General features: G+C 45.5%; 4 protein-coding genes across 8 annotated transcripts in view; 3 read left to right on the forward strand and 1 right to left on the reverse strand.

Moving 5' to 3' along the window:
- The first annotated feature begins 22 nt into the window (after positions 1-22).
- ponzr1 (plac8 onzin related protein 1) lies at positions 23-4,643 on the forward strand. Its single transcript, XM_086105220.1, has 4 exons — positions 23-182; positions 1,297-1,434; positions 1,804-1,949; positions 4,242-4,643. Exons 1-4 carry the CDS (start codon positions 134-136, stop codon positions 4,377-4,379), a joined length of 471 nt encoding a protein of 156 aa, XP_085961346.1. The 5' UTR covers positions 23-133; the 3' UTR covers positions 4,380-4,643.
- A 747-nt stretch (positions 4,644-5,390) lies between these two features.
- tada2b (transcriptional adaptor 2B) lies at positions 5,391-11,275 on the forward strand. Its single transcript, XM_086105221.1, has 2 exons — positions 5,391-6,979; positions 8,187-11,275. Exons 1-2 carry the CDS (start codon positions 6,662-6,664, stop codon positions 9,366-9,368), a joined length of 1,500 nt encoding a protein of 499 aa, XP_085961347.1. The 5' UTR covers positions 5,391-6,661; the 3' UTR covers positions 9,369-11,275.
- Positions 11,276-12,379: 1,104 nt separating this feature from the next.
- On the reverse strand, positions 12,380-14,280 carry grpel1 (GrpE-like 1, mitochondrial). Its single transcript, XM_086105222.1, has 4 exons — positions 14,144-14,280; positions 13,561-13,699; positions 13,410-13,491; positions 12,380-12,915 (listed from the first exon to the last, which is right to left on the reverse strand). The coding sequence occupies exons 1-4, from the start codon at positions 14,197-14,199 to the stop codon at positions 12,569-12,571; spliced, it is 624 nt and encodes a 207-aa protein (XP_085961348.1). The 5' UTR covers positions 14,200-14,280; the 3' UTR covers positions 12,380-12,568.
- Positions 14,281-14,413: 133 nt separating this feature from the next.
- The window catches only part of sorcs2 (sortilin-related VPS10 domain containing receptor 2), an 89,721-nt gene continuing 83,459 nt past the window's right edge, over positions 14,414-20,675 (forward strand). For all 5 annotated transcript variants that reach the window (XM_086105223.1, XM_086105224.1, XM_086105227.1 and 2 more), the window contains exons 1-3: positions 14,414-14,436; positions 15,312-15,387; positions 16,696-17,059. In XM_086105223.1, coding sequence (XP_085961349.1) covers positions 14,427-14,436; positions 15,312-15,387; positions 16,696-17,059 — 450 coding nt within the window. In that variant the 5' untranslated portion in view covers positions 14,414-14,426. The remainder of the gene's footprint in view (positions 14,437-15,311; positions 15,388-16,695; positions 17,060-20,675) is intronic.

The following is a 20,675-nucleotide window of genomic DNA, read 5'->3' on the forward strand; positions in this document are numbered from 1 at the left end:
CACTTTCGATTCCTCTTTTTTCGAGATGATTTGGTTTTACAGTATATCCAAGGTGGGATGCCGAGGGGGTTGGCCGATAGGGTTTCAGTTGAAATCGAAAGTTTTCCCATAAAGAGACTTGACTTGCACTTGGATGCGTTGGTCCTCTTTATCAAGTTCCTCAACGCACGGCGAGAAAAAAGGTAAATATTAATTATATTATATTATTATTAAATCATTTGAACTGTTGGTCCGATTTAGGGTTATTGTTAAACTTTAGGAGGAGACTTGATTTGGCTGCAAGATCGATTTTACCTGACTTGAACTTCAAAGGCTCTTTCATAAAATTCTTATCTCATTTATATAGCGCAGTTTTATGGACTCGTTATGCACTTGCAAAGCATATTAGAGATGTCGACGTTTCATGAATGATTATGTGCCCTCCAAATGAATGAATGGCTCTGCGAAAGGTAGTTTGTCATACGTTAACTTCTTATTCTACGTTTATAGCACCCCAAAACCACCCTTTTAGGCTTAGGAATATAATAATAGTTGTTTGGCTCCTATTTTCTACGAATAAACATTCAATTTGAAAACGTCCTCGTTGACTGTGGGGGTGATGAGGGGCCCCATTTTAGCTTCGGGGTGCTAACGAGTTAGCCTCGCAAAAAGTGACCTGCAAACCAAGGTCCTAACTATAATTATTCGTATTCATTTTTATTATTAGTGTATCATTCAGTGTGTGTGACCAAATTTGCGTAAATTCGGTGTAAAAAGAAAAAAAAAGTGTGTTTCGAGTATATTTGCACTTCAAAATGGTTGCCCCGGTCAAGCGAGCTGGCTTAAGCCCAACTACAATTTGTATTAGAAACATTATTTGCACTGTATTATTATTATTATTATTTCTTTTTACGAGTGGAAATGGGCTTCTCTCCGTTACGGGACAAGTACAAAGCAACAAGATGCCGTGTGTGCCTTATTAAACAGCGGTGCGTATGCATAAGGGGTAACTAAATGGTGTATAGTACGTTCAGGGGATGAGATATAGTAATATTATATATACTCTGTTTATTTTGTGTAACACCCTAAAGCTGCCACAAAATGGTGCCAATGGACCAATTGGTGTCAAGGAAGTACTGTATGCCGACTTGACGTGTCTCAATTGTTTCAGGACAGGTCCTTGTATTGCCGGTGATTCAATACAAATGATTTGAACTTAAAAATGAACTACAACTGAATTGTATTCAGTGATTCTTAAACGTACCACCGCAGTGAGATGACTGCTAATTGGATTGACACATTTTCTGTCCCCTCCAGACATGGCCTACTACCAGCCCCCCTCCCAGGCCGTCTATCAGCAGCCCACCCAGGTGGTGACCCAAGTGGTGACCAATTCTTTCCGTCACTCCACCTGGAGCACCGGGGTCTGTGATTGCTGCAGCGACATGGGCACTTGTAAGTCACTTGTGGCTTCATTTCGCCACTCGGGTCATCGTAAAACTTCCCAAGTAACGTTTTTACTACTTCCATAATAGATAAGTTAAGATAAGATAAGAAAACATTTATTTGTCTCACAATGGAACAATTCGCAGATGTGTCTTGAATAGATTAGACTTAGTAGAAATTGTAAGTACGTTTTAATTGCATGTAACTTGAGCAATAAATCAGCATTTTTGGGGGTGCAACACTGATGCTTTTTGCTTGTAACTTTTGTGTGCAAAACATTTGAATTCAATCCTTTTTCCAAGTACAGCTTGTTTTCTGGTACACATGCGCCATGTTTACATGATGACGCAATCAGGTTGAATGTTGTCTCTTTGTCAGGTTGCTGCGGCCTGTGGTGCTTCCCTTGCATGCAGTGCCAGACGGCCAGCGAGCACGGCTGGTGCTGCGCCATGCCGTTGCTTGACTTCTGCTGCATCGTGTCATGCATGCTCCGCTCATCCATCAGGGAGCGCCACGCCATCCCGGTAAAAAGCTGCCCGTCGCCAAGGAAGGGTGTGTGGGTGTGGGGGATGATAATGGGCTGACGGGGACTTGAACAGATTTATTTATCTCTTGAAATGATGCTTAAAATGTGGTCCACGGGTTCCCTCCAGTGGTACAGGAAAGAATCAGTGCCCAAGTACAGTTCAGTTGTGTTTAACTTTTATAGAGGCCATTTCGTGCTCTTTGAAGCTGCCCACAGTTAACTGTAGGCATATATATGATCATATATTACCTTTGAAACCACTGTGATCAGATTTCTTATGAAATCTGAGTTATTTTCGCGGCTATTTCACAAACCCCAAAGTTCACTAAAACCTCACCTCTCCCCGTGTGGCTGCCGCACCCCTTTCATGACGTTGTCCTTAACTCGGTTGCTGTGCGCACCGCCGCTTTTCCATTCGTCCCAAACAGCCCCCTACGGCCGCCCGGCACCACAGCGCATGGCCCCTGTTGCTTTTACAACAGGCGCGGCGGGAGGAAACGCGCCTGATTGATGACACTTGCGGCGTGTGAGGTTCTGCCGGAACATTTCACGTGGCGAGTCGCGGCCGCTAAAATCGGAATTGTCTCTGCACAATGTGGCCACGTTTCTAAGTACAGCCCGTCAAATGGAACAGAAGGAGAAGCTTTCACATGTAGACAAAAACTCTGGTTCCTTTTTTGGGGGGGGGGGGGGGGTCAAAATCCGATTTATTGACCCAAGTTTGTAAAAAGCCAACTAAGGCATTGACGTGTCAGGGATGCTGTTGCGTGGTGTAGAGTGGCAAATTGCTTAAGCGTAAAATTAGTGTCGATGTCCCTGCCAGCACCCCGAAACAGATCCTCTTGTTAATTGAGACACAAAGAGCATACGTGTGTCATGATTCGGTTTGTGACCAACAGGTGGCACTGTAGGGCTCCCCCCTGCAGCTGCACACCTGTTGGTCATTAGGTAATTAGTGCTTTAAAAGGACTCCCAGCCCAACCACTCGTTGTCGGGTCATTGTTGCCGTTTGCTACTGTCATGTTCGTTTGTTTGCTCTCCCTTTACTGCTGTCAGGTTTGTTTCGGTCATGTTTTGGTCACGGTTCTGTTTTAGCTTCACTTGTTATTTTTGTTTGCTACTTTGGGCTGTTTGTTTTTGGATTTAGTTTTCTCTGTGTTTTAGCAATACACTTCTTCAAATACACCCTGCTCCTCCCTCCTGCCTTCTTTTTGGCGTCCACCACCACCACGCAACGTGACAAAGTGAGGGGGAGGGGTGAAAGATAAACGTCCGGCAGCAATGCTTCCAGGAGAAAGTCCATGCGGCGGTTGTTTTGGAAACAGGCCGACAATGATATCAGTCGACCTTGAGTCTTGCCGGTGCCTCTCGAAGGGCTTTAATTAGTTTTCCAAGACGACACCAACGTCTCCCCATTTTTTACCATTCGCGCAGTGTCTCAAGGTTGAGTTCACTCGTCGCCCATTCGGGCGTGGACACGGGCCACATATTCTGTGTTTTACATCGACATTGAATCCGGGTGACCATAATTATAATTTCATACGTACCATGGATGAAGTCGTGCGCCAAGTGATTTCGCGAGCGGCACGCAAAGTTCGCTGCCAGCACTCGATTCATTACGAACGGAAGCTCGCTGTCATTCATTCGGCCGCCCCCTCTGAGTCAACAGCTCGTCGTCTTCACTCTGGCACCCAAGGTGTGTACCTCTCGTGGGAGAATCACTGCCGAAGTCCAGTTCAGTTGCATTGTTTGTTTAAGTTCAGTACAGTTGCATTTATTTTTTTAATTCTTTGACTGCCGTTGATGACAATTGCCGTCAATAGGAATCCTAACAAGGAGCGCCGTCAACAGTAATTGCCATCAACTGTTTTTTTTTTTTATGGAAAAAACACACACATATATGCACGGCATAATGCTTGCACACACACACACACATGCACGCGCACACTACTAGATACTACTACTAAATAGTGTGCAAATACTTTGTAACATTTATCACATGCAAAATTGTTATGTTGGTGAATATTTGTAAACGCATTATTTTGCTATGAAAAGCACATTTTCATTGTTGGTGGATTTTATGGTAGAAAAGGACCATTGGAGATTTTTGCAACCAAAAATGATTGCCGTAAAAGTCACTGTTGACAGGCACTCGAGATTCCTCTTCTTTTTCTTTTTTTAATGGCTGGCATTGAAAGAGTTACGAAATATTTGTTTTTGGAGCAATTTCTGAAGTACAATCTTCATTCAGCGTTTATGCACTCGAGTGAACCATTTGCGGTGCCCGCAGGGTTCTTGCTGCGACGACTGCTGCAAGCTGATGTGGTGTTTCCCGTGCACGTGGTGCCAGATGAACCGCGAGGTGAAGATCAGGGCCAGAGAGGGCTCCATGTCCACTGTCAACACGCAGATCATCAGGACCGTGTAGAGCCTCCCAGCGCCCGGCCACAGCACGACAATCCCTGTCGTATGTTGTGCACACGACGAGTTTCCACGACAGTGTTCGGTTCAACCAACATTCTGTTGGGAGTGTTGACATTTCTATCCTTTTGTATAACACGTTGGCATCATGTGATGTGCCAAAAGTCCGCTATATTCACGTTTCACTTAGCAGAGCTTTCAGTGTGACATTGATCACGAATATGTTCATGTTTGGTTACGTTTAAAGCGCATTAAAAAAAGATTTTCCAAAGTGCGTGTACAGTGACACTTCCAGGATTATTTTCACTGTTCATTGCAATGCTCTCGAATGCCGGCAAGGAAAGACGCAATTCCCGAAGCTTGCTAAGCAAGCAAAAGAGGAAGAACGTGCTTTATTTTGTTTGGAAACTGGTTTCAAATTCACGCACCAAATCAGGATGTTTTCGATTCCTCTTTTTTTTTTATTTAACAGAATAGTCTGAGTAGGACCTTGAACTCACCCAGCTGCCAATTCGTTGATAACAGGAAGCGAGTGGGAGGAAGCCCACCATGTGAGTGAGGCAATACCTCCCCAATACAAATAAGCAATTTATTTATACTTCCCACAGTTCAAATACATGCATTTTGCACTCAAAGGGATACTAAACTTATTTAGCCATTTTCAGCAACAAAAAAAATGTTTTGTCGCGAATGAATTTGTTCACTTCATTATTTTTCATGTTAAATTAACACCTTTAAAAAAGGCATCCTGGGGCGGGGTAGCACGGTGGTGACAGTTTAGCACTTCTGTCTCACAATGCGGAGGTGCAAGTTTCGATTCTGGCTCTGGCCTTCCTTTGTAGAGTTTGCATGTTGAGGGTGTCCCCCGCCGACTGCCCGAAGACCGCTGGGATGGGCTCCAGCACGCCCGCGACACCGGTGACGATAACTGGATTGGAAAATGGATGGAAAAAGGCATTTTACCCCTTGCTGACGACTGAAAATGACATTACAAAGCCTGAGCCATGATTAGTCAAATCTGCCCTCATTTTTTTTTCTCAAGAACATCAGGTTTTCATAATGATAACAATATGTGAAATAATCATAGTCATGAACGAAGGATTACAGGTTCAGCAACTGCTGGATTTCTTTTTCATCCATTTTCCGAACCGCTTGATCCTCACTAGGGTCGCGGGGGGTGCTGGAGCCCATCCCAGCCATCTCCGGGCAGTAGGCGGGGGACACCCTGAATCAGTTGCCAGCCAATCGCAGGGCACACAGAGACGAACAACCATCCACGCCCACACTCACACCTAGGGACAATTTAGAGCGTCCAATCAGCCTGCTATGCATGTTTTTGGAATGTGGGAGGAAACCAGAGCACCCGGAGAAAACCCACGCAGGCCCGGGGAGAACATGCAAACTCCACACAGGGAGGCCGGAGCTGGAATCGAACCCGGTACCTCTGCACTGTGAAGCCGACGTGCTAACCACTGGACTACCGGGCCGCCCGGACTTCTTTTTCTGAACCGTAATTTAAATTGCAATGGTAACATCCGTATTGTGCAAGCTTTTATCGGTTAAACGTAAAAACAAAAATATCTCAAAAACTCAATGTGCTAACACGGGGGGGGGGCAATCTTTTCGACCACCTAGTACCTCTGTATCGCTCTACTTCTACTGGTCTGATCACAACCCATCTGCAGCGATGCACAGGCTAAAATAGGTCATCAACAACACTTTTGTCATTTAAAAAAAGTATGTTAATACCGTACTTTCATGCTTTTGTTCTGTTGATGTTTGATATGGACTGTCAACAAATGCAGTTTTTTTAAATGTACCATAGCTCGTGCTGACCTGGCCCTTCTGTCAAATTTTAAAAGTCAATGCGGCCCCCGAGCCAAAAAGTTTGCCCACCCCTGTGCTAGAAAGTAAAGACATTTTTTAAATTAGCATCAAAAATACGTTTCAGGACATATCCAGCCATCTTGGATTAAATTTTTCATTGACCAGTGTTGTGTTGCCAAGGAAAAGTGAAAAAAAGCAATTTGTTTGCACTAGACGCGTAACTATAAACATCCATTCACTATCTGTGTACTTTTCCTGCTTTTTAATGACGTAAACAGATGTTATTTTGGTCTTTTTCCGTACTAACCGGAATGTTGAAAAAGCAAATGTGTTGATGTTTCATTGCCTCTTTGTGCAGAGGTATATTGCGCATGCGCATTTTGCGCAATTTCTGCAGGTCTCGTCCTGTAGAGGGTGCCGTTGGCATTTCAAAGCGGCGCTCGCGTTCGCACGTCAGTACGCATGCGCGTGTGTTCTGCCTCCAACAACAAGGAGCGAGAGCCAGCCAACATGGCCGACCTAGGGAAGAAGTACTGCGTGAACTGCCTGGCAGACGTGACCAATCTCCGGCTTCGCTGCACCGACTGTCCCGATATCGAGCTGTGTCCCGAGTGCTTCTCAGCGGGCGCAGAAATCGGCAACCACCGGAGATGGCACGGCTACCAGCAGGTCGACGGCGGTCGCTTCTCCCTCTGGGGTCCCGAAGCGGAGGGAGGATGGACAAGCAGGGAAGAGCAGTCGCTCCTAGATGCCATCGAGCAGTACGGCTTTGGAAACTGGGTACGAAGTTTTTGCACTTCACAGACGTTTTGTAACATGCCTGCCGAGGGAGCAAACGTACTCGACACTCTGTATTTACGTCGAAGTACCTGTGTAAAATAGAAGTACTGATTCAACGCTCAAGTGGAAGTAAAAACGCACAGATGCTAAAGTGTCGTCAAGTGCGACGGTCATTCTATGCTTTTAATGAAACTTGCTGTACTCGTTGATAGTGATGGCAGACCACAAAACGCAAATATTTGGTCAATCGGAGCAGGAGTTTGGGAGCTATGGCCCACCAAATTTTAATTAGTCCAGCAAAAAATGGGCGTCAGGAACTACTGCGTAAAACAGGTATTGTTGCAAAGGGAATTCAACAAATCTGCAATCACAGAAGATTGGTGCATATTTTAGTACCTTGTCTTTTTGACCAATAATTTCACCTTGAAATTGTGGATCATTTGACCTGAATGTTCTTTTTCATAAAATGTCATCTCTCACATCTTCTCCAAAACATATCAAATGTGTTTAGCAGCAATTAGGAGTCAAAGTATACCTCCCTTAAATATTCATTGAATATCCATTGCAATCTGAGGGTATGGATACTGTGATTCCTTATTCCTGCCAAACCCCCCAAAATTACATATCTTAAATTTGTATAGGTTTTGGAGAACATGTGAGAGATTACATTTCCTGGAAAAAAAATGTGAAGGTCTTGATTTGTACCCTATCAATATTTTTTGACTTTTAGCGGGCTTTTTCCTCTCAGGTGAGGGTTGAAACGGTGCAGTAAATTCCATTGGAGGTGAAGCTGGGTAATCTTGGAAAGATTGCAAAAATGTTTCATTTTTTTCAAAGTATAACTTTATCAATTATTATTGAACAATTATTTCATTAAGAGCTTTGATGGTCCCGGATGAAGTTGACTGTAAAACTGACTCATAAAGCAAAAGAGAATGAAATGTTGTATATGTAAACACCAAAAATGTTTCACCAATCAATAATGTACGTCCATTAACGAAACGCTAACATAAGCTAATGGACATTAGCATAGATGTTTGAATTATAAACCTCCAAACAACTACTTGACCTCAAGTTAAGAGAAGCTGAATCAATATTTTGACTTTTGCAAGAGTCTTTTGTTTTTAATAGAGAGTCTTAAGTATCCTTCCTTCCAGAACGCAGTGGGAATATTTTTTGCCACCTGTGTTTTTTAAAAATTGTTTAGGAGGACATGGCCGCTCACGTCGGAGCCGGCCGCACACCCCAGGAAGTCATGGACCACTACGTGACCATGTACATCCACGGCAACCTGGGAAAGGCCTGCATCCCAGACAGCATTCCCAACCGGGTGACGGACCACACGTGCCCCGGCGGGGGGGCGCTGTCGCCCAGCCTCACCGTCCCGCTCCCGCCTCTGGACATCAGCCTGGCCGAGCAGCAGCAGCTGGGCTACATGCCGCTGCGCGACGACTACGAAATCGAATACGACCAGGACGCCGAGAAGCTCATCAGCGGCCTCTCGGTCAACTACGACGACGAGGACGTGGAGATCGAGATGAAGCGCGCCCACGTGGACATGTACGTGCGCAAACTGCGCGAGCGGCAGCGGCGGAAGAACATCGCTCGAGATTACAGCCTCGTGCCCGTTTTCCTGGGCCGGGACAAGAAAGAGATGCGGGACAGGGATAAGTCGCCGGGAGTCGTGGGTGGCGCGGTTGGAGCGGGAGTCGGCGCGATGACCCCGGGTTCGGCGACGGCAGCGGGAACGTGCCCGCCGGTTCCCACCACGCCGAAAAGGAAGATCAACAAGGAGGAGAAGGAGCAACGGGTGCGCCTGCGGGGGCTCTGCCAATTTATGGCCCACCGAGAAGTCGAGGAGCTCTTTGAGAATATGCACAAAGAGCGCATGCTCAGGGCCAAAGTGAGGGAACTGCAGCGCTGCCGCCGCAACGGCATCGCTCGCCTGGATGAGGCGGCTGAATACGAGGCGGCCCGCCACAAACGGGAGAAACGCAAGGAGAACAAGAGCGTGGTCGTCTCCAAACGCGGCGGCGGAGGGCTCGGCACCGGGACGGCGCCGGGCGGAGGAGTGGGTGGAGGCGTGCTCGGCGGGCTCGGGGCGGGCTGCGCCGTCAAGGAGGAAGCCAAAGAGGGCGAGTTCGCATCCATCGAGAACCTGACCGGCTTTGAGCTGCTGTCGGACCGCGAGAAGGTGCTGTGTAACTCCCTCAACCTGAGCCCGGCGCGCTACCTGACAGTCAAAACCATCATCATTAAGGACCACCTGCAGAAGAGACAGGGCGTCCCCTCCAAGAGCCGGCTACCCAGCTACCTGGACAAAGTCCTCAGGAAACGTATCGTCACCTTCCTCACTGAAAGCGGCTGGATATCCAGGGACGCTGTTTAGACCCGACACAGGGAAAGACCAAACTACTGACTCGCACCGTCATGGTGACATTGTGAATGTGTCCAGCGGCAGCCCTCGCTGGCCAAGAAATACAGTGAACCGTCCCTCGTTGGTCACGAGGGTTGCGTTCCAGCCGCACTCACCAAAAATCGGGATATGTTTCATCAGAATATTGACACTTTTTCCCCACAGTTTTGCGCTGCTAAGAAACGGGAGAATTTCGTATAACCACTTGCAGTCAAAGGAAAAGATGAGCCCGTGGGCATTGTGATGTCAGTTTCATTTGCCAGTAGGTGGCAGTCGAGCACAAAATGGTCCCCAGTGATGGATAGAACCAGGATTTGTCTTATTTTATTTTTTTGCTGCTTTATTCATATTCCACAAACACAGTATTAATACAAATACTGTGTTTTGACGAGTGGGGGCACATAGAGCATAAGAAAATTGAGAGTACAGTGAAACAATGTGTTCTGGAACTACCTGCAATAGAGGAGAATCAAAATTATATGACTTAAAAAAAACATATTTAGTTAACTCATTAAAATCCACTAGTATTACATTGCAAACGGTCAGCAGTAAGTCACATTTTGACCACCAAAAAAAAAAGCCCTAAACATCTCAGGTTGCTGGCCACCTCCACTAAAATCAGAACAGATCATTCAGTTGTTCCCCTGAAATGAAATTACTCATAAGTATAATCAGAATTTGCTTCAATCTTTACTGTTTTCTGGGATAAAATGACCAAGGTCAGTATTTTAGGAGATTTACAGTATGTAAACACCAAAATGTTCAACCAAACCATAGACTGTAATAAATAGTCCACTAGGTTAATGCTAATATATAATGTGAAACCCCATAGGCAGGCTAATGAAATTAGCATGGATGGTTGCAGTTATTGTAAATTTGTTAACTTCATGAGGGCCTGACCAATAAGAATTAAGCTCAGTGTCTATTCCGATATTTGACAGAACAGAATTCCATTAATGGATTATTATTGGCCGATTAATAAAAAAAATGAATATAATAATTTCCTTTTGGGTGCCTTAAGGCTTACAATATTAACTATATGAATTGCAGGTAGAAAATGTCACTGCTTTACAATACTTTGGCCTTTAGTGTTTGATTAATTTTACAACGGAGAGAAACATCAGATTTTTTTTTTCCTGGTCAGTGAATACTTGTCTTATGTTGTCATGTGTTCATGTATGAAAAAGAAGAACTTGGCCTATTTTAATTCGGCTGATCAATTGCTCGGGCCCTAATTGGGACTCATGCACAGGGACCTCCTCTGCATCTTCTTATTGCTCTTAAGTTGCATTTCATCCAGTCAAGCTCAGTGCTACCTTGGAATGTTGTGGCACAAAGTGGTACTACGCCAACAGCTCGCGATTCCAAATTAGGACTTGCGGGTGTTGTGCCAAAACGGAAAGCGATTCAGATAATGGATGGGTCATGTAAAAACACCGATACAGTGTGGGTTTACTGTATTTGCATATCAGGACTAAGGACAAAAGAGCCATGTTTTGCTGTTTGCAAAGGGCAGGATGAATTGTCAGTATTTTCGGTCTGTTGATAGGGTTGGAAAATTCCCAGAATTTTTACCAGTCATGAGTAAATGAAAACAATTGAGGATTATGAAGTGAAACACTTCTCAGACGTTTTGCCTGACGGTATTTTCTTCCTGTCTTGCAAAAGTAGTCTGACCCTTTGTAAATGATGTATAAATGGAAAAAGGTGACCTGGTGAAAAGGTACTGGTGACCTGTACAGTATTTTCCATCCTGGAATTATTTTTTGTAACAGCTTTTGTAAGTTAAAAAAAAAAAAAGATTTTTGTATTGCACAGATGAAGCTGCGGGCTTTGCTCTCTTGGTATGTATGGACATGTATTAAACATGGAAACTCCAACATGAAGGACTGTTAAAGTCATTTGATTGAATTGATGACTGGAAATGCCATCTGTCCCAGCCTCCCCACCAAAAACAGTTTTTCTTTTTTTTTTTAAATAAGCAAACTAGCACTTTCTAATATTGTACTTCTTATAAAAATGGCAATGGCCTAATTAAATATCATGTAAAGTACACAGGTTGTGCATCATGACTTAATGCTTCCATTTAATTCAGTGTGCTGCTCTTGTGCGGCCCGGTAGTCCAGTGGTTAGCACGTCGACTTCACAGTGCAGAGGTACCGGGTTCAATTCCAGCTCCGGCCTCCCTGTGTGGAGTTTGCATGTTCTCCCCGGGCCTGCGTGGGTTTTCTCCGGGTACTCCGGTTTCCTCCCACATTCCAAAAACATGCATGGCAGGCTGATTGACCGCTCTGAATTGTCCCTAGGTGTGAATGTGAGCGTGGATGGTTGTTTGTCTCTGTGTGCCCTGCGATTGGCTGGCAACCGATTCAGGGTGTCCCCCGCCTACTGCCCGATGACAGCTGGGATAGGCTCCAGCACCCCCCGCGACCCTAGTGAGGATCAACCGGTTCGGAAAATGGATGGAAGCTGCTCTTGTTGTGCCCAACTTGGCCACAAGGGGCAGTGGAATAGTCACGCAAATTTTACTTTCAATGACTCTAAACTGCATTCGGTTATTTTTGTTTTACTTTTATTTGGGGGGGGGGGGGTAAAGAATGTACGTGTGTTGAGTGTTGTGACGTCTGTCCACATGTGTTTTTCACCATTTGTCATATCTGTTGCATTAAGTCATCGATGCTAATTGTAAGTACACGGATGGATTTTCCATTTGTTAGCATTAAGCTAGTAGGGGCATCTCCAAGGCAAAGTTGCTCAAAAAATACACACCTCGCAATTGTGCTTTCTCTTTCATTTTCACTTCAGGTGGTTAGGGTTATAGTTTTTTATTGTCGCCAATAAATTTGGAAAATGTTGAAAGGAAAACCCCTTTGTGACAAGTGAAACCGTTTGCAAATGTCTTTGCCACTTAATGTAACCTTCAACAAACCCTGACGAAAAAAAGCAGTCACTATGTTTTGCAAATACTCGCAAGCATTCGCCGCTCAGTGAGGTACCTTTTATTATGATTTTATTCATATTTTTGTGGCTGGTGACACCTGCGTTCTAATTGGTCCTGCCAACGCATGAATAAATTCCAAGAAGGGACTGAGGGCAAAGTCAGGGTCAGTTTATTGTGACGTTCAGTCCAGTGAGGGCAAGCACGCCAAATGTCCACGTGGTCCTCTGCTTTCTTAGGAGGCTTTGGCCACGCCGACCAACGCCGGCCTAAGGGTGCGCCCGTGAAGCTTGTAGCCCACTTTGGTTACAGCGGTGACGGTGCCGGGCTCTTTCCCCTCAGCGGGGGCGTGGAAGAGTGCCTCGTGCTCGTACGGGTCAAACTTGAGGCCGTACGGGTTAAGCTTGACCAGGCTATGTTTGGCGAACACCTTCTGGATCTGGACCTCCGTCATCACCAGTCCGTCGTAGAGGTTCTTCAAGTGAGGGTTCTGGCTCGTCACTTCCCCCTCGGGTACGCTTTCCTTGGCCTTTTCTAAAATGTCGGCCACCTCTAGCAGGTCCTCGCAGAAGCCCTGGATACCTGGTGGCGCAGTAATTAGTTAAAGATTGATCCATCCATCCATTTTACGAACCGCTTGATCCTCACTAGGGTCGCGGGGGGTGCTAGAGCCTATCCCAGCCATCTCCGGGCAGTAGGCGGGGGACACCCTGGATCAGTTGCCAGCCAATCGCAGGGCACACAGAGACGAACAACCATCCATGCCCACACTCACACCTAGGGACAATTTAGAGCGTCCAACCAGCCTGACATGCATGTTTTTGGAATGTGGGAGGAAACCGGAGCACCCGGAGAAAACCCACGCAGGCCCGGGGAGAACATGCAAACTCCACACAGGGAGGCCGGAGCTGGAATCGAACCCGGTACCTCTGCACTGTGAAGCCAACGTGCTAACCACTGGACTACCGGGCCGCCTTTAAAGATTGATGACCCGCAAAATATAACATTAAATACAAAACATGACATCTTTATTTATACAGCGCTTTCACAAGAGTGACACTTGGAGCTGCGTTTACCGTATAATTTAGCTTCCTGAATCATCCTCTGACTTCTTGTACGCAGGTTCTCCGTGTCCGCCAAGGCTCGCTTGTATTTGTCCTGTGGAGTGACAAAGGTCAGACAAGGTTTTTCTGGGCCGACAGTTATGCCGGAAGGCGTGCGACTTACAGTCATCTCTTTGAGCTGCTCCTCCAGCTGCATCTTCTCGGCCTGGAATTTCTCTGCCGCGCTCTGTTCAGCAGACGCCTCCTCTGAACCGTGTCCATTCTTCTGCTGGGTGGCTGTGCATAACTGCCGTGGTGATAATCTAGATACAAAATGAAATACCAGACGTGTTGGTTCATTGCAGATGATGTATTGCGCCGTTATAAAAATTGTTAACATAAATAAATGTGATGTTTTGTATTTTTTTTAATGCACTTTCAAAACAATATTACAACAGTGTTTATTACTGGAAGTCAACCAGTTGACGTACTTATGCGTCGGGCAATGACGTCTTTACCGGGGCGTCCGAGAAGTGTTCCTTCGACGAACCTATATAACTACACAGGCCAAATTTATTTAATTTTATTCCAGCTTTAATTTGACCAACTGAGCTAATATACGGTTCTCCTACATATATAACAACAGCATGTTGATCCCAGTGTGCCCAATTATGTCATCATGCTCTCTCGCGATGCTAACGTTCAGACGCTATTTATGCACCGAACACATCGACATCGTTTTAAAGTCAAATTGAAATGTTGCTAACCTTACAACGTTGCGCAAAGCTCCGAGTGAGAGGCTCCGTATGCACAAATTCGCCATTTTCCTACTTAATTGGGCAAACAAGAAGCCTCCTTGGGACACACGCTTTACAGGACACCAGAAACTGATGGCCGCGGTGGTCAGCGCTAACCATTCGGGTGAGAGAAGAGGCGGGACCTATATTTTCTGACCAATCGTACTTGGAAAAGGTTATGACAAACAGGATGTAGTTTGGTTGCGCTGGGCAAACGTGAAACCCAGCACACGTGATCAAGGACAGTTAAACAATGGACGCAGGTTAGTTGTGGGTGCAAATTATGTCGTGAAATAACCAATATTGGTATTAAATTCTTAATTCTGTCACAAATAGGGCATACTCTTGACATTTTTATGTTATTTTTACCTACAAAGGATGCAAAATAATTGCGAAAGCACACTATATATGAGTAGAAGTGCAATAGTTCACTGGTAAAAATAACAAGGACGGATTTGACTGCTTATTTACAAGTTCCAAAAAAAAGTACGAAAGCGCACGAAGCAATCGCTGTCCATTACATACAATACTCAAGCAAGTTAAAATAAAATTTGTTTTAAAACCAAGAGCTAGGATTAAACCATATATCTTTTCTTTGTCCGTCCCCCTATCCCTTGAAAAAAGTTTATTGAACTAGGGAATGCAATTTCTGGATAAACTGTAATTGTAAAGAGCTGACGCTCAATCGAAAATGCGGTGGTAGAAATGAATCGTTGTCATAGAGAATATGAGGGTTGCGTCGCTCAATAATTGTAAAATTAGTATGTTTATCTGTGAAATATCTCTTAATTTGGCTTTTGTCTGTCCGGACGGCCACGCATCGTGACAGGCATAATAATGAAATCATCCTCCACTAGATGGTGCTGTGATCTTTAATTCCAGCAACTCTATCATCTTTGCATTCAACTGAACAGGCCCAAATTTCACATTGAGTCATCAATGTGACCCACTCAAAAGGTGTATAATGGCCCGTAGATGTCTTCAGGTGATGCCAAAGCACTACTTTTATATCAGGTAGGGCCTTGTGTCCAATAGAAGCTCCACTCCTTACCGCAACATCGTTCCTGAGCGTCAACATGCCTGATAAAATGATGCCAAAGCACTTGTTTTCTGCATGTCATTGTTTTCTCTCTTTCAGGCCACTTTATCAGTCAAGCCTATCGAGGAGCAGCAACTGTGTGCTCTGTGGCCTTGCTGCGGGTCCCGTGGGCGAGGTGAGTCATTAAACACATCACTTATAATTCCGGGTGACACGACGTGACAGCCGAGGCGGAGATTCTTAAGTGCTCAGCATCAGTCAGGGGACGGGAACGACTTCAAGGAGTGAGGAGAGTCGCCCACCTCATTATCATTGCGGAACATCCATTAATTCGTCTTCCCACTTAGCTACGCCGTCTCCTAAATATAATTTAAAAGGAGCGATAAATGCAAAACAATCACCTGTGTCACATAATCATGATCTGTGATCTGTTCAAGCCAGGGTTACATTATTGATCTTGACCCATGTTAGTCGCGCTGGCTTGCACTATTCCATATCATTGAGTTTGGTGTTCTGCTAAATTATGAATTCATTCCAAAAAAAAAAGTGACATGCTGCGTCAAGGTGAAGAGAGACCAAATCGTATCAAAGAATGACTGAAAAAAGTGACGATGGCTCCTCAAATATTAACTGGATCTCACCTTCATCAAATATGAATACTGCTGCTCTTCCTCCTTGCTGGGCAGCGGATAAGAACCCGCTGTTACAAAATGAAAAATGTCAGATCTACAAATCTTCTATTTCACCGCTTCTGAAATGGTTGGAAATCACTTTTATTTTATAAAGAGTTCAAATGCAAAAGCAGACATCATTATTATTTTTTTTGAATAAAATGATTTATATCATTTCTGGTTCCAGGTTAAAGCTAAAGTGAGATTTTGAAAATTATGAAGAGTGAAAAAGCAAAAAAATAAAAGTACACAGTGTCCCTTTAAAAAAGACAGATAACCCCGCGAAAATAATGGATTCTGTTAACTTTTCTTTTGATGGCGGCGCGGACACCCGCAGCGGCTCCTCTTGTTTCTTGTTTTATGTTGAGAGGGAAGAAATTTAATCTGTGCTGTATGTGTAACATACAGCACAGATTAAATTTGACAATAAAATTGTATCCAATCCAATCCAATCCAAAGGGTCCATCCTGATATTGCAAGTATAAAGTCACACTGAATTGGTCAGTATTATGCTTTGTGTGTTAAAAAAAAAAGAAGTAAAGAAACTACAGGTGAGTGCGCTCTGCGCTTTAGCTACTGTGTTCCATATTTTTTCCGGAATAAATCACGCGGCTGATTGTGTCGAGTTGATTCAGTGATGGTTCGCGGGGCTGCGAGCAGCAGGTGGCGCCAGTGCGCCGCCTTGAGTTCCAGTTTGGCACGGAGAGCGTCCACGTTGTTCCCACTATCTCCACCCCCCCCACCCCCCGCCCCGCCTCCCTCTCACACTCCCTCGCTTAGCACACAGTACACACCTATCCATCTTCCTTCAGTCTCCTGCTCTGTCTCCGGCCCCGAAGCATGGCCAAAGCAGCGCTCCCCGCCTCCGCGCGCCTCTGCGTCTTGCTCTTGACCGTCTCGGCGGTGACCGCGATGCCGGGAGCCGCGCGCCGTGACCGCGGGCGCGTCGGGGACCACCGCGGGCCAGACGTGGGACGCGGAGGACGCGCGGAAGGCTCCCCGGCGGATGAAGGCGAGGACGCGGCCGGCGGCGCCGAGGGCTCGGAGGGCTCCCTCCGCCTCAGGAGAGCGCTGTCCCGGGAAAAACAAATGTCGCTGCAAAGCAGCTCGTTCGTGCTCAAGGGGGATGCGACGCACAACCAGGCGATGGTCCACTGGACCGGGGAGAACAGCAGCGTGAGTAGCCCAAGCGTCCACACCCTCTTTGTGTCACTTCAGGTCCCACCAGCCACATGATGGGGAGACAACTTATTGTTCACAGCGTGACATGTGACGCACCCTGTGTGTCTTCTTTACGCACGCAGGTGCGCCACCTGGTTGCATTGAGCACCTATTTGCTCTTTTGCTATTGTTTGCCATGCTTTGTGGAACTGACTCCCACCGCTATCTAGGAAACAGCGGGCGTATTTATGTATGTATTTATGTTGATTTCTATGCGTATTCCTGCTGGTTTGCTTAAGCAGAAGCTGTATTCATTTGGGTGCGTCCGGGCCAGAAGGTGTAAAAAGTGTGCCGGTTCTATTTTGTTTCTGTGGAGGTCAGCGGTGGTCAAACTTTCCAAAAGAATTTAAGGACGCCAGGCCTACTTTCATTTATTTGCTGAATCAAGTTATTTATATCGCGTATCTCAAGTTGTCTCGATGCACTTTGAGCATATTGAGCCTGTCGTTATTTCGGATCGTAAGCGTCATTATTTAGAAGGCAACCAACTGAACCAGACTTAGGCAACATAAAGATGAGAGAACAATGGGCGCAACAGATGTAAAGCCAGTGAGCTAAAAACAAGTCATCGGTGTCGTGTCTGTAATGTTTTTGTACCTATCACCCAAAAAAGAACAACAGCTAAAACCGAAATTCTTTAGTGATTTTCTCTTTTTCTTCATGATTGTGTGTACCCCGTAAAAGAGGTCCACCCTGTTCTGAGAATCCATCCCCACACATTCAGAACCAAAACAAGAGCAGTCTTTCTTTTGTAAGCTGACCTTGACAAGCAACAGAAAATCGAGCAAACAGAAACTAAAGTATCTTTCTTCGTCGGGCATAATGAAAAGAAATTTCGTTGCTCTTTTATTGATGCGCGATGGGTGGGGAACGAAGGAAGGGAGAGATGAGACCAAATCTCTTCTTCTCTTCTGCCGGGTCATCCAATGTTGAATTTTTGGAAATGTCGTCAACGGCCGACAAGAGTCCGCTTGTCTGCGTCGCGGCTTTTATATGGACATTTACGGGCTTTGTAAACAAGAGCGGTCTTTGTGGTGGATGTTGCATGGCGGAGACATCGCTGGTTGTCACCGCCTTTGTGCGGCCGGGACACTACACAGCTGCAGGAAAGCCGTTAACTGTGCGCCTTCATGTCAATGACATACCTGTGGCTGTGTACTTTGAAGGACTCTTGGAAGTTCTGAGGCCTGCGAACACTCTCCTAACTGGTACCGCTAAATTAACTGAAACGTGAACACTGTCTTGGTGGATAAGGCTTGTTTATGGATGATCAAACTGTGGATTTTCCAAGAGCTGGGTATCTTAAAAGTTGTACGTTTTTAAACGTGCCGGTAAATGACTTGTTGTCATTGAACGGGCCCTGTAAGCACGTTAATAAAACGGAGATTAAAATAAATAAACAATTGTATTTTTTTTTAACTAAAATCAAAATAGAGTCGGTTACAGTGGGCTATAGTTGGTAAAGTACTGATTTCTTAGAAAATGAGTAACTAACTGCTTCTCTGCTAGTAACATCAGAGTGGAAAGGAACTGCTGTTCGTCATGCTAGTTAGCCAGTGGCGAATCGTTGGTTTTTATATCACCACTTGTAGACACGCTAGCTCTCGAAGCAGGTTGCAAATTTTCATTTCGGGACAGCATTATCCTACTCAATCAAAATGTAGTTGGATACATTATTTTTCAGAAAATGAGTCACTCCTTGTCTGCTCTTTGTGAGGTAATGTCAGAGCAGAAATGAACGGATGCTAGTTAGCTAGCTGTGGGTCTATGGTATTTGTACCGCCAATTGTCGACACGCTAATTCTCGTAGGTGGTCGCAAACTTTCCCTTCAAGTCAGTGTTCTCACACTAAATCAAAATATAGTACGCTACAACAGTAAAAGTATTTCTCTGAAAATGAGTCGCTACTTCTCTGTGTGAAGTAACGTCAGAGCGGACACGAAATGACGTCCGTCATGCTAGTTAGCTATTAGCGAGTCTATAATTTTCACGTCACCAATTGTAGACACGCAAACTCTCATAGCCGTTTGCAAAACATTCATTTCAAAACTGTTCTCATAATATATTAACGTTACCTATAGTTTGTCGAAAACTGACTGTCGGTGTGTTGTAAATGTGATATCGCAATTGCTGTGAATCCAAATTAGCATTGTTTGGCCTCGGTGGAGTTTCTAGCCATTGATACGACCTTGGACCATCCGTTCAACTTGGACGCTTTTACTGTTTCAAGACTGTCTATCCGCCTGCTGGGTCCAGGCGTTTGTGAATGGTGACTTAATATTTAAGAGCAATTACAATCCATCCAGCTATGGCATGGCGGTCGACTGGTTAGCACGTCGACCTCACAGTGCAGAGGTGCCGGGTTCGATTCCGGCTGCGGCCTTCCCGTGTGGAGTTTGCATGTTCTCCCCGTGCCTGCGCGGCTTAGTGATTGTGAGCGTGAGTGATTGTGCATGCGTGTCCCGCGATTGCCCGGCAACCAGTTCAGGGTGTCCCCCGCCTCCTGTCCGAAGACGGCTGGGAATAGCCTCAACCATCGACTTGATGAACCTCTTTTTTTCACCATCGTCTCCTCTTAGCCAGCGACAGGCATTTTATGATTAAGCCGGACAAGGAGCTCAGTTTGATTCCTCCTCAATCAAAGGTTCATCCCAGCCCAATAACACGGACAAATGGTGCCATTTAATTTCTCCAGAGCTGACATTTATGAGCAGAGCCCTTGATAGATGGCCGCTGCCTGCAGCAGCTTTATTTTCCTTCAAATGTTGAGCGGCCGACATCCCAGAGGAGCCAAGCGGACGCACCTGAGCCTACCAAGTGAAGACCACCCCATCGCTGGAGACGATACACGTGAGGAGCACCGTGATATCCTTCTGAGATGACTGGCAGCATAATTGCCATTTGGATCCCGCTGTTCGTCCTTTTTTTGCTGCGAGTGGACATTTGAATGAGCTCTCATCTGCGCAGCTCAGCAGCTTTCAAAGTCAGCAACCCCCCCCCCCCCCCATTTAGAACCAGAGCACGCAGATTTTCAAGGAGTGCCTAGAAAGAAGCCACACACGTGGAATGGGGATAAAAGTTCACATCGTCAAGATTTTTATGCATCCAATATTGATGGGGTCAAAGCAGTGGAGGTCTCATAATACACACCAGGACCTTCTTTTTATTACTAGCTGACTGTCTGAGATATTTTTGTTGATATTTTTCATATTGGGCAGGTTCCTTGTAAATGTGCCGGAGATCAATTTTAATATATTTACTCCAGGCGCAACAGTTTCCCCCTGTGAACAAGACCAGAGCATCGGCGCTCAGAAATAAAGATTAAAAAGTGGAAATGTGCTGACTGCTTGCATAATAACACCACTTGGACACGCCGGAGCATGCAAAAGCACGGCCGTTTAATTAGCTTTCGGTGTTTGCGCGACGGCAGACGAGCCGTCCGCTCCCCGGCTGTAAACTGGTCACCTCGCACGACAAATAAAATCCCAAATCTGAAATTCATTTGATTAAATACCATCCATCTGTAACCATCCCCTGAAAATCCACCACTATTTTTTTGTTTGTTTTTTAA

This window comes from Hippocampus guttulatus, chromosome 2 (genome assembly GCF_054856545.1).
Source record: "Hippocampus guttulatus isolate MCC_2025c chromosome 2, RoL_Hgut_1.0, whole genome shotgun sequence".
Taxonomy (NCBI): domain Eukaryota; kingdom Metazoa; phylum Chordata; class Actinopteri; order Syngnathiformes; family Syngnathidae; genus Hippocampus; species Hippocampus guttulatus.

Bases quoted from the DNA above. Each gene is read 5' to 3' on its own strand.
- ponzr1 (XM_086105220.1), top strand. From the start codon at position 134: ATGCGTTGGTCCTCTTTATCAAGTTCCTCAACGCACGGCGAGAAAAAA. The intron at 183-1,296 runs GTAAATATTAAT...TGTCCCCTCCAG, and splicing joins AACGCACGGCGAGAAAAAAG to ACATGGCCTACTACCAGCCC. The intron at 1,950-4,241 runs GTAAAAAGCTGC...CGGTGCCCGCAG, and splicing joins GGGAGCGCCACGCCATCCCG to GGTTCTTGCTGCGACGACTG.
- tada2b (XM_086105221.1), top strand. From the start codon at position 6,662: ATGCGCGTGTGTTCTGCCTCCAACAACAAGGAGCGAGAGCCAGCCAAC. The intron at 6,980-8,186 runs GTACGAAGTTTT...AAAATTGTTTAG, and splicing joins AGTACGGCTTTGGAAACTGG to GAGGACATGGCCGCTCACGT.
- grpel1 (XM_086105222.1), bottom strand. From the start codon at position 14,199: ATGGCGAATTTGTGCATACGGAGCCTCTCACTCGGAGCTTTGCGCAAC. The intron at 13,700-14,143 runs GTTAGCAACATT...TTTTGTATCTAG, and splicing joins GCTTTGCGCAACGTTGTAAG to ATTATCACCACGGCAGTTAT. The intron at 13,492-13,560 runs GTAAGTCGCACG...GTCACTCCACAG, and splicing joins AGCAGCTCAAAGAGATGACT to GACAAATACAAGCGAGCCTT.